General features: G+C 39.3%; 1 protein-coding gene across 1 annotated transcript; it reads right to left on the bottom strand.

The window, feature by feature from the left end:
- Window positions 1-2618: 2618 nt before the first annotated feature.
- Window positions 2619-17451, bottom strand: rgs9a (regulator of G protein signaling 9a). Its single transcript, XM_071909872.1, has 17 exons — window positions 17383-17451; window positions 14205-14301; window positions 13018-13068; window positions 12781-12887; window positions 11895-11946; window positions 10910-10968; window positions 10547-10623; window positions 10083-10164; window positions 9573-9635; window positions 7313-7342; window positions 7131-7192; window positions 6464-6577; window positions 5470-5585; window positions 5154-5241; window positions 4402-4540; window positions 4070-4152; window positions 2619-2775 (listed from the first exon to the last, which is right to left on the bottom strand). The coding sequence occupies exons 1-17, from the start codon at window positions 17449-17451 to the stop codon at window positions 2619-2621; spliced, it is 1446 nt and encodes a 481-aa protein (XP_071765973.1).
- Window positions 17452-17681: the final 230 nt, after the last annotated feature.

Genomic DNA, 17681 nt, shown 5'->3' with positions numbered 1-17681 from the left:
GAGAAATGGTTGTTGTGTGATTTATTGTAATTGACTAATTAACAGTACTGTTGAGAGACACACTAAACATGGGCACTTTTATGGAAATGCTATATCAATATTAGTTGCATTTTAACACTGGTAAATTTCATAAAACGGTTTTGGTAAAACAGTGGCAGAGGCCAGTGAAATTCATTCCACATGATTGATTGTTGTCATCATTAATGCTATTATCTGCAACATTTTCACATAAATGACTGTCTTGATACTCTCTATTTATGATTGATATAATACAATAGTGATTCAACCTATATCCAGTTCATGAAAGTTTTCACATTTGCTGTTCTAAACAGCCGCTGTCTGGTAGCTCTTTCCTGGGAAAAATCCTCTGGTGCACAGGAAGTGATGCGTTTTACATTTACGGTTTGTTTGTAATAAATAGAAGAAGAACTGGGTAGTTAGCGTGAGCAGTGATAGCCACCATGGCTGAACAGACAAAGAATAAAGCGCCAACTCCATCAACAGAAAATCCAAGGAAAAAGACAAAGTCACAGTACTGGACACACTGTTTGATTGACAGGTGATCTCTGGGAAGAGCAGTGCAGAAACACCACACCAATGAGCGCTGAGCACCAAAGATGGAGACTAAATTAAAAATGAGGCACTCGAGGATTACCACTTTAAACTATCTGCTGCAACATGTTTATATGCTGTTCTCCCACCGCAACTGTTTAATGTTGTTATTAATTCATTTATAAGTCATTTGCTGGACACTTATCCAAAGCACCTTACAGTACCACAAGTGCATATATTTTTAGCATGGGATAGGCTCCAGCACCCGCAACCCTGAAAAGGATTAAGTGGGAAGAGAAAATGAATGAATGAGCTCTATCCATATGCTGCAATGAAACAAGTACAAAGTCAATGTTGTGTCAGTCATTCCAAGTAAAGCCTTGCAAGAGGTGATGGGTTAAAGGTTGTTCTGAATAAACATGTTTCCAGCATAATTCAACCTCCTCAATAGTAGCCAATAGATTCTGAATATGTCTACTCAAACAGTAGAGCGTGTCGAAAGTTAGGAGAAGTTGCTTGAAGGTCTCAGTTTTGATTAATCAGAAGTGTTACAGATGCTTAACCCATACATTTTCATATCTAGTTCAGTGTTGACATCATTTATGTTAATATTGATGTCAGAGTGTATCTTAACGTGCCATTTGTTGGATGCTTTTATCCGGAGCACCTTTCAGTTCAATGACAGCATACATTTTTACTATGGGTGGCCCCAGTGGGAATTGAACCTCTAATACTGGCAGTGTTGGTGTCACCACTAATACACATACACACAGTATTCAATGATCTGAGCCGTGAGTTTATTCCATTTTAGAATTTGGACAAGTAACCAGATTTACATACAAATCTTACAATGAGAAATTAGCGTTCTTTAAATTCATAAATGCACAGACATACTGTTGTGTATTTTAACTATGGTTGGTACAATAGGTAGCACTAAGCAGTTGTGTTCAAAGAAGTTTTGAAAAAATAAATTGTTACAGCTTTCAATTGCTATCTGAGCTAGATGACATCAAAAACATCTGAAAACATGACCGTAGATGAAACCATATGTCTTTTGGACAGTAGTATGTACAACAATAATATCTCATTATCTTATTAATATTTCATTACCTCCCATCATACACACTGCACAATACATACAAACATATACACTATCGATGAGTTCTGTCATTTCAGCATTGTTACTTGAGTGATTTAATATGCATGAAAACATTCAACTCTCCATGACCTTTCATAAGACTAAAACAGCTCAGCTACAAAATGCAATTTGATCATCTAGTGAAAATCAGATGTTTGGTAACAGGCTTGGCTTGAGTACCACTTGGCCACAGTAGCAACTTTAATACAGTCAGCCAACCTGTTTTTGGTGAAAAATGAAGATCTGTAGTGAGATGCTATGGTCCAATCATTCATACCCCCTCCTATTTAAAAAAGAAATATATATATATATATATATATATATATATATATATATATATATTTAAGTATGTAACATGAGAAAATCTATTCATTTATTCATGCAAATCTTGATATTGCCTTTGCATCCACTGCAATAATGAAAATCAGCTGACCCCAAACTCCAAATTAGCCCGTCTCCTTTGGCATGTATAGAACCAGACAGTCCTGAGTATTATGGCTGCCATTCCACCATCAGATGGCATGTTGTTCTTATTATATAGCCTATCATTATCCCAATTTTCTTAGAATTTCACTTTCTACAAAAAGGATTGATTTGGAACCTTGCTCAGCCTCTCCCTATGCACTATTGTATGTTATACGTCACCTGGATATTTACAGACTAAGTCTGGAGACACTTGTCATCACTGGAGATGCCTGGCATGCTATTCTGGTATCCATTAAGATTTCTCACATTTCCTTGTTTGTGATCATTTGCTAAAAGAACATTATTTCTATTGATGTCATTGCATTGGAGAGCAAAGCAAACCTGTGAAAAAATGAATAAAAGCTTATAGTGGGCTGGGTCTCCAGGAATGAGAAATGTGTCTCCAATGTGTGGTTTTGGTTTTCCATGTCTCATATTACATACACTCTTTCATTGTGTATTTCTACTTCTTTCTGTCTATCTTGCTCATCATGGCCTTGACATCGACAGGGGCAGATGCAATGGCAGCCTTGGCCCTCTCCTCCTCCTCCTGCTGCCACAGGATGATGGGATGGATGCCAAGGCCTCGGCTTCTGGCATTCTGCTCCAACTGAGATTCACTAAGGTGGAAATGGAGAGATGATATAGGCAGCAAGATAGCAGACTGACTGGGTAGAATAACAGAGACCCCATTTACACCTGGTATTAAAATGATCTATCTGGATATCTTATCTGAGTAAGGAAAAATGCACGTTAATGCACACAGCACGCATTGCGATGGGAATGTGATGGGATCTGCCAGAGTCAGTAGATGGAAATGCAATTTCTACAGTGCGTTCAGATCAGGAAGTATCTGGCCACAAGGTAGAAATGTTAACAATGTGAATAGAGACATGACCATGAGTAGAAACGTCGTCATTATGGGTAGAGACTTCACTGCGGGTAGGAATGTCATCAGTGCGCGAAGAAACTTCTTGACCATGGATAGAAGCGTCAACGGGTAGAAATTATGTAATTATGGGTAGGAACTCTATCGCCAAGGGTAGAATCGTCATCACGGTATACATGTCTTGACTGGGGTTAGAAATGGCATAATTACGGGTAGAAACGCCATCATTATGGGTAGAAACCTCATTGCCAAGGGTAGAAACACCGTCATTATGGGTGGAAACATCATTGCCAAGGGTAGAAACACCGTCATTATGGGTAGAAACGTCATTGCCAAGGGTAGGAACACCGTCATTATGGGTAGAAACGTCATTGCCAAGGGTAGCAACGCCGTCATTATGGGTAGAAACATCATTGCCATGGGCAGAAATTCCGTCATAATGGGTAGAAACATCATTGCCGTGGGTAGAAAGGCTGTCATTATGGGTAGAAATGTCATCACCAAGGGTAGAAATGCCATCGCCAAAGGTAGAAATTCCGCCATTATGAGTATAAACATCATCGCCAAGAGTAGAAATGTCATCATTGCTGGTAAACATCAATAACATCATTATTGTGTCTCTTACAGAGAGTAGTAGAAGTCAAAGGAAAAGTAAGTCCAGGCTGCACAGTAACAGCTGCCATGTTAGTTTTTGTTGCCTCCTCCACACCTACTCAGCTGCTTTGTCAAAAATGCGGTCCCATCACAATGCAGACAAATAGAACACATATAAGAACCAGGTGTAAAAGCAAAGGGTTTCATCGGATTGTTCCATATCTGGATAGCATATCCAGATGCAGATCACATTTTAATACCAGGTGTAACTGAGGTCCAAATGTTTCAGTATATGTTTGTATTAGTAGTAGTATTTGGACAGCAAAATTCATGTATTTTTATACAATGATTTCTAGTCTAACCCATAAACAACACCAGACTCTTGGTATGGTATTTTCAGGTGTTTGTATCACATCAATTCAGCCACTAACCTGAAGTTCTGAGGCTCGGGGTTCAGGGCCTTCTTCTGGATTTCCTTGTACACTGGAGACTTGAGGTAGCGGAAGAAAGTATCCTGCAGTAGGAAAGAGCATATAATGACTGGTGACTCAAATTTCAGAAGGATAAGAACAAAAAGGCATTGGACGCAAAGTATCTTTACCCTCAACCCTAAAATTAAGAAGAATTAAAGGGCTATTAGGAGGAATTGCAACAACATCGGCAGAACTTTTGTCCTCTTCTAGAATTCTCTGGCATCTATTATTTTGTGCTATGAGGCAGGAAAAACCTTACTTACTGCATGCACCTTAAATGACACACTCACCTTCTTCATGAGCAGGAACACGTGAGTCTGGGCGGCATCCAGGACGTAACGGTGAGGATGGTCCAAGCCCTTCACCGTCAGACCCATAGTCCTGCCATCGATGTTGATCCAACGGGGGGCGCCTGGGGCCAGGAAGGTCCTGAGCACAGAAAAACGCTTGAAGATCCGCACAAATATGCACACGAATCAGAATCAGTATTGGTTTTATTGGCCAAGTAAGTGTGCACATACAAGGAATTCGACTTGGTGGATTGCTACCGTAGGTCACATGAAACGTAACACAAAATTATTAAAGTAGTATGTAGAAGAAATGCTGAATAGAAATGTAAGAAATAAGTCTCTTTCAGAAGTAGTGTATGAAATAGTACTAGTATACACAGTAAGTGTATGTTGTATATAAACAAAGTATAAGTCGTGTAAGGAATGTAGGAATAGGTCTCTTTCCGATACAGTATGCTGTTGGAACCTGATTGATTACCCTGATAGGAATCTATGGAAGAAAACCAATGACAGAAATACTGTATATCCAGATCAAGACAATATTGCATTGGGATTTGAGTGTTTTGAACCATTGCAAGGAAAGAAAAAGAAGAAGCTGTACACACGAGTTGGAATGGTATAAGCAGAGTATAAATAGGTACAAATATAATTATACGGCCAGAGGAGAGTTGAGTATATAAGAACTGACTAGATGATAGTAGGTGCAGGTGCATACACAGACACGCACTATATTTGTCTCCACTGAAACTCACTTGAAGATGGTGGAAGCTTTTGTTGACATGGAGGATGCAGTGCCCCGCTTCATCTCCTCAGCTGCCTCCCAGAATGCCAAATTCTCCCCTGGGATACACACACACACATACACACACAGAGCAGTGTTGCAATTCAGACACCAAATCAACCCAATCATTTCACGTCCATTTTGCTTCTCTGGTATCAGTTTGTGGAACTGCCCCCTCACACAACGTCCCCCCAACTGTCACACATACAGAAACACACAAGCTCAACCAGGCCACACCAGATACATAATCCAATTTGAAATGTGATCTTTGACATTCGGCAACGTACCGCTGAACTCCTTCTTGAGGAAGATCTTGAAGTCATCTCGTCCACGCAGGTCGCTCAGCAGCTCGAAGAAGCTGAAGGACCAGCGCTCTACTCGCATCTTAGTGGGGACGTCAACTCTGTAGGCAAACAAAATCCATGACATGTCTGTGTTTGATTATGGAGACATTTTGCTGCCTCTTCTTTAACAACGGCAAGGGAAATGTATTGCATTCTATTCATCTATAAGGCTCCCGTACCTCACATTTCTACTGTCTTTTAAATCCAATGATAATGCTACCAGATCACAGGACAGGTTAGTTTAGTTAGCTGGTTTCTGATACTATGCACCTTAGAAATGGAACCGACTGCAAAGCCCTTTGACCCCTCAATGATTTTAAAGCAAAGATATCTCACATTTTCTACCATGTTTGTGCTTGCTTTCTGTAATGTATTTTTTAATGTTTTCATGCTTTATAATGCTTTCTATCTATGTAATCTATGTTACTGACAGTTTTACTGAATTGTATCATGTATTTTCTTTGTCAATTTCATGAATGTTTTTGTTCTCAGGTCTCTCTTAAAAAAGAGAGTTCTCAATGAGAGTACCTGGAATAAATAATTCTTAAATAAAGGATAAATGTTAATAATAATGAAATAGTTAATTTGCATGTGTTAGTACCATTTTTTCCCCCAATTCACCTGTGGTGCATTGCCTTCAAATAGATTAAAGGTGCTATGTGTAGCATTTTTAACCATCAAAATATCATTATTAAATTAACTGTGATACCTTGGTATAATTACTGTAAACAAATGAGACCATGGTGGAGATTATTGGTGGCCTCTGTCTCACACCAGCAGTATTGTTAGTGCTAGTGTTTCTCAAAATTAAGACCACATTTCCCATAAACCCAATTTCTTACTAAATGCAGTGCAATGTAAAATGCAGTGTAGAGGCTGCCATTCTTCTCAGTGGCGACCTTGTTACTGTTTACAGTACAGTCAGTGCCGCCCTCACCTCCTCATGTTGAGATTCCAGTACGTGTCATTGTCTGTTTGCCAGGGGTTGCTGGGTAGACAGGGAGCCAGGAACGGGTCATGGTTCTTGTAGGTTGTGACGAACTTCATCAGTCTGCAGAGACAAAGCTGCTGTGAGAGCAGTGGAGCTTCCACATTTACAAAGTGTCATGAGATCATAACCTCTTGTGACCAAACACATCTGAATCCACATAGCACAAAGTTTGATTAGTAACAGGACCTCCTGCTTTAATGCTCATCGTCATTCGTTATTTTATACTGCAATATACTGCAATATATTGAAGAATATTTAATAACTTGTCAAAAATGTAATAAAATGTCTGTTGTGTTTGACCAAGAAAACAACATCATATTATGTCAAAACTGCTGGATGTACACTGTGCCGAAGTCTAAAACAAATTATTTTGTTTTGGGGACGAGCAAACTTGAGTAATATAAAATGCTTGGGTAAATTGTTACATCGATACAAAAAATCATAAACAAAGATGATAAAACACATGCAGTTACATTCTCTGTAATCATTACACCATATTAAAAGAAAAAAAATTGGCTAGTGAAAACTCTGAGTGGCCACATCGGCTAGTGAGCCAAAAAGTTCATTTCAAGCCCTGGAAAGGTTCTCATGCTGAGGTACCAGAGGAACTTACGCTCCGAGGGACACGCTAGATTTGACTTTTGGCCTCATGATGGCTTGTTGGTAGAAGATGTTCTAGAGGGGAAGAGGACAGGACACTGTTGTCATTTCAAATTCATCACAAATACAAAAATGTTACATTTTGTGAAAATCACATGAATTACAGGCTATTCTGCTATCCATGTTACTACTTACCATCCGTCTGTACTGGTCAAAGCTGATTTTCTGAGAAATGACAGGAAAAATAATTTGTCATCATAGGCAGGCATAGTCTGATCCAGAGGTGTGACCAGGTCAACAAGTCCCAAGTCAGTCTCAAGTCTTGAGGCACAAGTCTCAAGTCAAGTCCCAAGTCTGAATGTAGATTACCAAATCAAGTCCAAGTCAAGTCCATGTCATTAATGTCAAGTCTCAAGTCAAGTCCCAAGTCAAAATGTAGAACAGTCAAGTCAGAACATATCTAGGACTTTTCAATGCAATATCGTTCATAGGATAAAAACTCATGATAAGAGCATCATGAGTTTGATTTCTATAATCAGTTTCAACTTCAATAAATTCAATCATTCCATACAAATTCAGAAAACAGAATTTAAATTCAGTCGTCTGCTGGAACAAATCTCATCACTTTCAATCTAAGTCATTTACACAAACACAAGATCTCAAGTCAAGACTTTAGAAACCTTTTCAAGTCATCAAAGTACAAGTCAGAGTCAAGTCTCAAGTCTTCTCTTCATGCATCAAGTCAAGTCTCAATCATTTAAAATTATGACTTGAGTCCCCACTTCTGGTCTGATCACATCAATGGGAAATGCACATCTGCTACGATAGTGGGGTTCAGCAAAGAGGAATACACTGATGCTATTTACAGTGTTACACCTACAGTGGAAAGAAAGCTACTGTGAAAGCCACTGCTGGCACAAACAGAAATAGGTGGAAAATAATGAGAAACACAATACCAAAGAAGAGTACATGAGTTGTATGTTTATGTGAGCATAAGTACTGAAGTCAATTTGAAATTCCCCAAAAAGTAAGATAGAAAATATATAATATATCCAATGATAAATATATTATATATCCAGTGATATTCACAGATTGTCTTGTCTAGGGTTGGACCGATATACAGGGCCGATATTGTCCTTTTATTAAAAGTCAGATCTGGTCCAGTCAGTGTCATCAACCTCTGATATGATGCAGTTTGATTTATAACATATTTATTTTAGAATTGATCAATACTACACTGGTTGTCTATGGGAAGACCTTAACCTGAACTGATTCTAATGAGACATTTTGATCAGATTCCACACAAGTAGGCATGAATATATTTTATTACTATCTTCCCGTGTTACAATGGAGAGTTTTTCACTCTGACAACAATACATTTCTAGGAGAAACACTGATTAGTTGTAATTTTTTGGACTGAAAATGTCGGTATCGGCCTTCAAAAACCCATATCGGTCCAATCCTAGTCTTGTCTGTGTGCATGCATGTTAGTGTGCTCATGTGTTTATTGTTTGCACCCTTGTCTTCATCAGTGCAAGGAAATATTGAGATGGAAAAGAATCTGTGTGGAAAGAGAAGAAGACAGACAAGGAAAAATGCAATGAATTAAAAAGATCCTCTTTTCACATTGCAGGGAAAAGCGTCTACGCTCAATGGACGTCATACTAGAAATGTCAGAGCAGCACAGAAAGACTAAATTCTCCCCAGAGGAAACTGTACTGCTCCAATCACAATGTATACCATCTAATCATCTAATCAAATTAGATGGAAACTCGCCTTTAAAACTGCAATCAGAACATTAATTAATAATTGCAAATTCAGTGTGTATGCCAAATTTGCCATTCAAGTTCTGTGGTAACATCTAATGGCTGAAACACGTTTCCAAAACAAAAGAACACCGTGGATGGAGGACGGATAAAGATCCCAGAGGCATCACTTCCAACCATATATAGCCTATAGTAAAGTAGTCTATAATGTACAGAGCCGGTTGATCCAGATGGGAAAATGAGCAGCTGTGCATCTTAACTTAATCTCAAACTGTAAGGATGCTCTGAGAAGTTTGTTTTCTCCAAGACAACTTGGAGACTTCACAAGGACACAAGCATCAACTTGGCATTCTTGGATTTGATAATCACCTTAAGATGGTCTTGTCAAGACTCCTTTAAAGAGAACAAGCAGCAGTGTTGCCAACTGTCTTCCAAGGAAAGTAGCTATTGGCTGCTCAAAAAGTCGCTAGAAGTCGCCAGATGACTTCATGCACTCATTTGCATACTATAAGTAGATGTGTCCATAGAGATCAGCCCAGCACAACTAGTCTCCATGTTAAGCTCTAGTAAGATTCTTAACAAACCATTACAGCAGCTGCTCCTGACCTCAGCCTCTTCCACTGTGTGTGTGTGTGTGTGTGTGTGTGTGTATGTGTGTGTGTGTGTGTGTGTGTGTACTGACCTGTTACCTCATCTGCGTTGGGGTCAATGAGGCGATCTGCACCGTAGTCCATAGCACTGTGAGCGTGACGCTGGACACACATGACAAACATGTATTAATGTGTAATAATTACATCTTGAGCTCCCTTTTCTAGCAGTCACTAAGCTTTTTATATGGTGGCATTTTGGTCATCAAAAACAAATTTCCAGTTATACTCCATAGAGAAAGGAGAAAAAAAGACCAGTCCGTACAAGAAAAAGGGAAAAAGGGTACAGTATGTATATATGTGTGTGTGTGTGTGTGTGTGTATATACATGCACACATACAGTATACATACATATATACATATGTATACATATATAATATGAATAAAATGAACAAACGCTGTATAAGTGCAAAAATACATAATGACAGTGCAGGGCTTTTCAGAATGCACATGCCGGCATGTTTCAAATTTTGCATGGGCATTCATGCATACATGCATATACACTTTTACACACACACACACACACACACATATACACACACACACACTGACCGGTGGCCTGTTCACTATCCAGTAGGCCCTTTCCTGACAGTCAAACACCACGCGATCCGGCTTCTTCCTTTCCTTTCCAGCCCTGACACACACACACACACACACACACACACACACACACACAGAACAGAGCGAGAGAGAGAAAGAAAGAGAGAGAAAGAATGGGGGGTTGAGACTTTCACATTGAAACTTGGCTGTTATGTCTGCATTGACTTTCAATGAGGTCAATACTTAATCAATTTCCCCAAAAGGCTCATTCTCTACACAGATCAGTGTTTTGCAGAACTGGTTAGACTGGTTTGCTTACTGTTTCTTGGGGTAGGTTGAGTAATGATGTGGCAAATGCCTGGAATGATTTAAATTACTTCAATCGCATCACTCTAAGGCCATACGAGCGACGCCAGTGGCAAGAAAGAAAACCATAGTGAATCCTGAATCCAGACATCAGATGTTGCTACACCTACTTGTACTGTTCGGTAGCCTGCATCACGATGAAGTCCCACTTGTGGTTCAGCCACTCATGGAGGTGATTGTAGTGTGCCTGTTCAAACAAGGACAGTCTTTATAGCAAGAAATGGTGCAATCACTCAGTATCTGCTTTTGGAGAACACAAGAACGGAACAGGCCGAATGAATCACTGAGACATCTTGACATTGGGCAATAATCATGGTAGTCAGTGATAAAAAACTTTTTTCCAGCACTGTCATTATTGTGGCTTTTACCATGATATATAGTGAAAGCAATCAACCTAATATATATACACACATACACACACACACAAACACATATAATCATGGAATATGTTTTATAACACTGTGTGCACTTACCTGTTCATAGGGTTCCAGCATGCCTTTCTTGCGGATGTTCCTCTTTGCCAGATAAATGGCTACAAATCAGAAGAAAGGAAAATAGTTTAACAACATATGCTACAAAAATTATATTTATATTCAAAGATACAGGCTTTTGCTATAATATGTCTGTTGGTATAACTCTCTTTCAGAACATACTTAAGCACACCGAAACTGTTATAGGCTGACATCATCCATGTTTCCCCGGTAGATCATTGGCTCTAGTGCTCCATGCTAACACTTTAACATACACTACGTTGATAGTAGGCTCCATGCTAATACTTTAGCATACACTTTGTTGATAGTAAGCTCCATGCTAACACTTTAAGCATACACTATGATAGTAGGCTCCATGCTAACATTTTAGCATACACTATGTTGATAGTAGGCTCCATGCTAACATTTTAGCATACACTATGTTGATAGTAGGCTCCATGCTAACGCTTTAAGCATACACTATGATAGTAGGCTCCATGCTAACACTTTAGCATACATGTGGGGTAAATGGACTCCAGTGCAAATGCTTTTGTTGAGCCTTTCTCCACATGCACACATACACTACCACGTTCTCCATCACATAGAAATTAGCCAACATACCTATCAGAGATGACAATTGCAATTGCAAAAGTGTCACTATGGAGAGGCTCACTGCACCACCTCTCATACTACAAACAGTAACCCCTGGTCAGCACCACGGACAGCAGTCCTATGCTCTCTAAATCAAACAAACGTCCCTCATATAGCCTACAGCTTTAACTGAATAATGGCCAACAAGTAATATTGGTTGACAATGACAACAAACACATAGTTATTGCTTGCAACCGCAGGCATTATACATATGGAGAATGGAGAATATTTATAGAGCCTGTAGATCTGTGTAGTTAGCGTGGGTGATTCCGAACAATCACTACAGCTGCTGATTTCACTACTTTAGGCAACCATCTCTATATGGCATTGCACTCACCATAGTCAGAGTCCTCTGCAACCCATTTCTGTGCAGGCCAGAAGTATGGCGTCTGGAAAGGTTGGATTTAGAAAGACAATATTAGTGATATTATTTCACTGCATATAGATCTGTGAACAACAGTGTCCATAACACTGATAAGTTTCAGCAGAGTATAATTCAGTCCATAAAAAGGACTGAAGTATTTCCTGTTTTTTTTATTCTTTAAAGGTGCTACATATTTTAAACATCAATATATCATTGTAAAATTAATTGTGATACGTTGGTAGAATTACTGTAAACAAATGGGACCATGGAGAGAATTGGTAGCCTCTATCACACCAGTGGCTACTGTTTCTCAAAATTAAGACCACATTTCCCATAAACCCTGTTGCTTCCTGACGCAAAGAGGATGTCCCTCCCTGGCGTTGTTTGTTTTGAGGAACAAGAAGAAAGATAGCAAACAACAGCCCTTGATAACAGCGAACATGCATTCAGACCAGGTAAGCTAAGAGTTCAAGTTAGAACTCTGCAGAATAGTGGAACTGGAATAAAGCTGTGGATGACTTGCAAAGTAAAAACAGCTCCTGTTTTGTGCTGTAAAGCAATCCAGCAGATTTCCCGCCAAATGTGACCCAGTGGCATACAATGTAAAATGCAGTGTAGAGGCTGGTAGAGGCTGCCCATCTTCTCGGTGATGGTCTCATTTGTTTACAGTAATTATACTAATGTGTCAAAATGAATGTCATGATTTATGGGTGTTAAAATATTACACATAGCACCTTTAAACAGAGGGGCACAAGCATGAACTCAAGGAATCAGGCTAACTTAGGACACATGTTATGACTTGGAGACTGTTAATTGCAATACCTCGTTTGTAGCAAAGAAAAGGGGGATTTTGTTTTACCTGGAAGCGGTAGAGAGTGGCATCGTTGCACATCACCAGCTTCTTGTGGTTCTGCAGAGGGTAGATGTAGCCATAGGCCACCAACATGGTGGCAAAGGCCTGAGCCTCTGTAAAACAGAAGAGGAGGGAGGACACGAGTTAGGAGAAGGCAGAAAACATCATGAGGATGACGTGTATATGATCGTTGTGCCTTGGTTAATAATCTTATTTCATAGCTTACAAACACAACACATTTACCTTCTTGAGTGATCGTCAACTTGTTGAGAATCCATGCGATGATGTCCTTACCTGCGTGGGAACAGGTGAATATTTGACATTCAGTCCATTACAGGGAGCTGGATACTGCATGTATTGTACACACACAGTAAATGAAATAGCCTCTAAACTCTGGGGGTTAATGCTAATACGAATCCAAACCCCTTAATTTTATCCCTGAAATGTCCTTAATTTCTCAATCACATAAACATTAATTATCCATTAAAAATAACATAGCTTTAAAAAAGTAAGGTTAGTATCATGAGTTATAAGGGATTTATTCATGGGTTGATTCATGGAGACACTAGTAATTAAGGGATTTTCCATGGCTTTTGTGCAGGTTTACAGGTTATTAATTCCTGTATCCCTGAATTTTACATTAAATTAGAAGGTAAGGAGTCAAAACTTAAGTGGTATTTAAGGTGGTTTTGATGGGATCTCCTCCATTAATAACTCCCTTAATTAATTTTAAGGGGATTCTGCATGAATTAATGTAAATATAAGGTTATTTTAAGGGATTACTGGTTCATTTTGAAAATTTGTACCCACATGTAGAACTGGATATGCTTATCTGAAACCTTGACCACATGGACTCACATCACATGGTGGGTTTGGCCCAGGCAGCCACGCTGATCTTTCCCTTGCTGCTTTAGACCGGATTAAAGAGCCACTTTGGCTCCTAAAGCACCACCCAGATCTCATCCAATTGTGGGATGCCTTATTTAGCCTGTGTTAGCAGCTTAGATAGCCGAGGCAGCCTGTCACCGTGTCTATACGCTCTGAGGTTTAACAAATGCAATTAAGAAATGTGGCACTGATTTGGCTGCCATTATATTTTCCTCTATCCACCAATTCCCATAAGTGATAATTGAGGAAGTGCAGGCTATCTGCAGTTTTCCAGAGAGACAGAAATAAGACTTTTAAGATTTACCTGGACTGAATTGGATTTAATTTCCAAACCAGAATAAAGAAATAAAGCTGGACAACCAGCCTATTTCTGACTGAACATAGATAATGAAACTATAACTATTTATAGTTGTGAAACTATAAACGGGCAGAAAACAGACAGCGGACGACATTTTAATACTTTACTTTTAATACTTTAAGGCCTTGAGACTTTTTCAGACTTGGTGTGTGTGTATGTGTGTGTGTGTGTGTGTGTGTCTCACCAGCGATGACGTGGGGGATGGTGGTGACGTTGAGTTTCTGCTCCGAGCCTTTAACCCCGCCGCTCGGGTTCTGCATCTCCACCACAAAGGTCTCCAGCTGGAACCAAGAGAGGAGGAACCAGGATTCACTTGTATGATCAAACACACACTGAGGACTGACTGTTAAAATTATGAAAAAGTGACTTGTGAATTTTAGAATTCAACACTCACTGCAATGTGGAAGCAAAAAAGTTCATTTCCTGCACTGAATTAAAGCTGCACTAGGCAACTTTGCATGTTGTCGACTCAAACTAGCAGCAAGAGGTAACTGAAAAATTTGAACTTCAATACCCAGAAATCCTGTAATGTGATGTGAGTAAACTGCACACAGCACGCTCATGTTTACCAACCCAGCCAGTCTGTGATGCTTTATACCAAAGATACCAAAGAGATGAGAGAGGACAAGATCTAACGTTGGTATGTCCAGCTTTCTCTGGACAGAGTGCTGCTCACTGCTGTTTAGGAGACAGTTTGGATTTCACTCTTAAATTTTGATTCATCACTTCCTGTATGGAGAATATTTCCCACCAGTGACCATACTGACACCAGAATTTAATTTGGGCAAACAGGGGGAATCTCTGGCATCTCAATCAGTGGGAATGGGACGTTCTTCCCAGGCCCACTTTTAAAATTTTGCTTAGTGAAGCTTTAGGTCCTCCATAGACGCCAACTACTTAATGGAGGCCAGTCAGATGTTCAGACCCAGTCTGTGGGAAATCTAACAGAAAACTTTCACAAGGGCATTTTCCACACCATTCTGTCATTTCCTCTATATTGCTGATAACTGCACTGTACAGGCAACTTGCAAAATAAAGGAAAACACCAACATGATGTGTGTGTAGGGCTGTATGGGCCACCAGGAGGTGCCAGGACAGCTTCATATTCCACAGGACCTCTACTGGAGGGATGTGACATAATTTCTAACATCATCTGGTGTTTTGCTGAAGGTGAGGTGGAAACCTGTGTCCCAGGCTGGGTGTTCAGCTGGATTGACATCTGATGAATGAGATGGCCATGGAACATAGTTTACATTGTTTTCATCATTCATCATTGATGTTTCATGTGATCTGTAGATAGGTTTGCTGTCAGCCTCCAAGACACCACACTCACCAGAAAATCAGTTACTCCGGTATTTCCTTTATTTTTGCATGAATGAATGACTGAATGAATGAATTTTATTTTTTTTTGTCATGTCACACTGGTAGCCCATACAGTCCATTCACAAGAGAAAGAAGCAGAGGTGTGACCAAGTCAATTTTGCTCGAGTCCCAAGTCAGTCTCAAGTCTTGAAGCACAAGTCTCAAGTCAAGTCCCAAGTCTAAATGTAGATTACCAAGTCAAGTCCAAGTCAAGTCCATGTCATTAATGTCAAGTCTCAAGTCAAGTCCCAAGTCAAAATGTAGAACAGTCAAGTCAGAACATATCTAGGACTTTTCAATGCAATATCGTTCATAGGATAAAAACTCATGATAAGAGCATCATGAGTTTGATTTCTATAATCAGTTTCAACTTCAATAAATTCAATCATTCCATACAAATTCAGAAAACAATTTAAGTTCAGTCGTCTGCTGGAACAAATCTCATCACTTTCAATCTAAGTCATTTACACAAACACAAGATCTCAAGTCAAGATTTTAGAAACCTTTTCAAGTCATCAAAGTACAAGTCAGAGTCAAGTCCCAAGTCACCTGAACCCAAGTCAAGTCAAGTCTCAAGTCTTCTCTTCATGCATCAAGTCAAGTCTCAAGCAATTAAAACTGAGACTCGAGTCCAAGTCATGTGACTCGTGTCCCCACCTCTGGAAAGAAGGAAAGACAAGTACATACAAACACTATTTCCTAAAGCCTTTCATGGGTGCAAAAACTTTAAGCATGTGCAAAACCAATGACACAACCCCTGATTGGTCAAGCAAATTGTCTTGCACCTATCACAAGTCTTAGTGCTGACTTTGAACATTGCAAAGCTTTTTGCACCCACTAAAGGTTTTAGTAAGTCTGGCATCATAGTGTAGGCTATTCATACATACACATAGGTGTCTACATGTAGTCATACATGTATACAGTTAGGTGAATACAAAAGAAAACACCAAATATTATTCCAATACTGCTTTCTTAATTTCCAAAGCTTTCTCCAAATAGTCTGCTAGCCCAAACTTCTCAGTTCAAACAACCAACTTTAAATTTCAAATTCCGTACATGAGTTGGGCACACAGTGATATTTTCTTCAGGTTATATAGAACATAGTTTTCAGTCATATGTTAAAGATTAATCTCACAAAAGGTGCATAACTTTGGTTTGCTCGACATTTCTGTAGCTTCTTTTACTTTCAGAAAGTTTAGTTTTAGGGATGGGACGATATATCGAAATTCAATATATCGCGATACAGAAATGTGACGATACGTATCGTGGGGCAGAAATATTAATCGCGATATTAGCTCTATTTTATTCTGCTGTAGTAATCACAAATGAGACGCTTGACCATCACAGTTTCACAAGCTCTCCATCCAAATTATATTATTGTCACAGTCAGACTTTGTTGTCATTTAACTTTTATTTATTACAGTGTATCCTGGTTGTATGGAATCGTGAACCCTGTACACTGTAAAGTGTGACTTTCTACTGCAGTGACTCCCAGCAGCAGAGAAGCAAAGCTAATTGGCTTTCAGGTGGAATTAGACGGAATCTTTTACAAGCCTCTGCTCTTCTGGCGATAAACAAATTACCTATAAAGCTCATGAAAATATCATGTGCTGAAGGAGACACAATGGAGAGGGAACGAATAAAACAGAATTTAAAATGTATAAATATTGAGAGCAGGGACACAATGCTCTTGAAACTGGAAATAGTTCTTGTTGTGTCAGTTTTTGGTAGATAATAGAATATACTTTCATGCCCCATGTTTTTTCAGTGCAATAAAAGCAAATGGCAGCTTAGTACAGATATGGTAAGTCACCCATAACTTTCACAATTAATGCATCTATAATGTTTAAAACGTGTCCACATTAGGCTATTTCTGATTAAATTAAGAATAATCACCATATATTACAAATAAAATAGCCTCAGTTAATGTCACAGGTGTAGCAAAAAACAGTGACAATATTTAAAGCTGACAAATAATAACAATATTCATATCCACTCACCTTTTTGAGGCAGTGCATACGGGGCCGGTAATGCTGCCCCCGGTCTGGACGGACCGTTCTTATTGTCATATTTGCAGAGGAATGAAGACCAAATCAGACTTGAAGAGGAAAATCCTGGTGTAAAATATCCCAAATATGATGTATAGTTGTTGACAGAGAAGTGTGTGTGTGTGTGTGTATGTATGTATGTGTGTGTGCGGTGGACAGGAACACACTCCTCCTGTCTGGGGATTGTAAGACAGGATGGGAGGGATGGATTTATCCTCAATTAGCTGTAAGAAGCTTCTGCTCTCGACCCC

Source organism: Centroberyx gerrardi, chromosome 7 (assembly GCF_048128805.1).
Source record: "Centroberyx gerrardi isolate f3 chromosome 7, fCenGer3.hap1.cur.20231027, whole genome shotgun sequence".
NCBI lineage: Eukaryota > Metazoa > Chordata > Actinopteri > Beryciformes > Berycidae > Centroberyx > Centroberyx gerrardi.
Note: the sequence above shows the minus strand (reverse complement) of the source record. Positions and strands in the feature narration are given on the sequence as shown.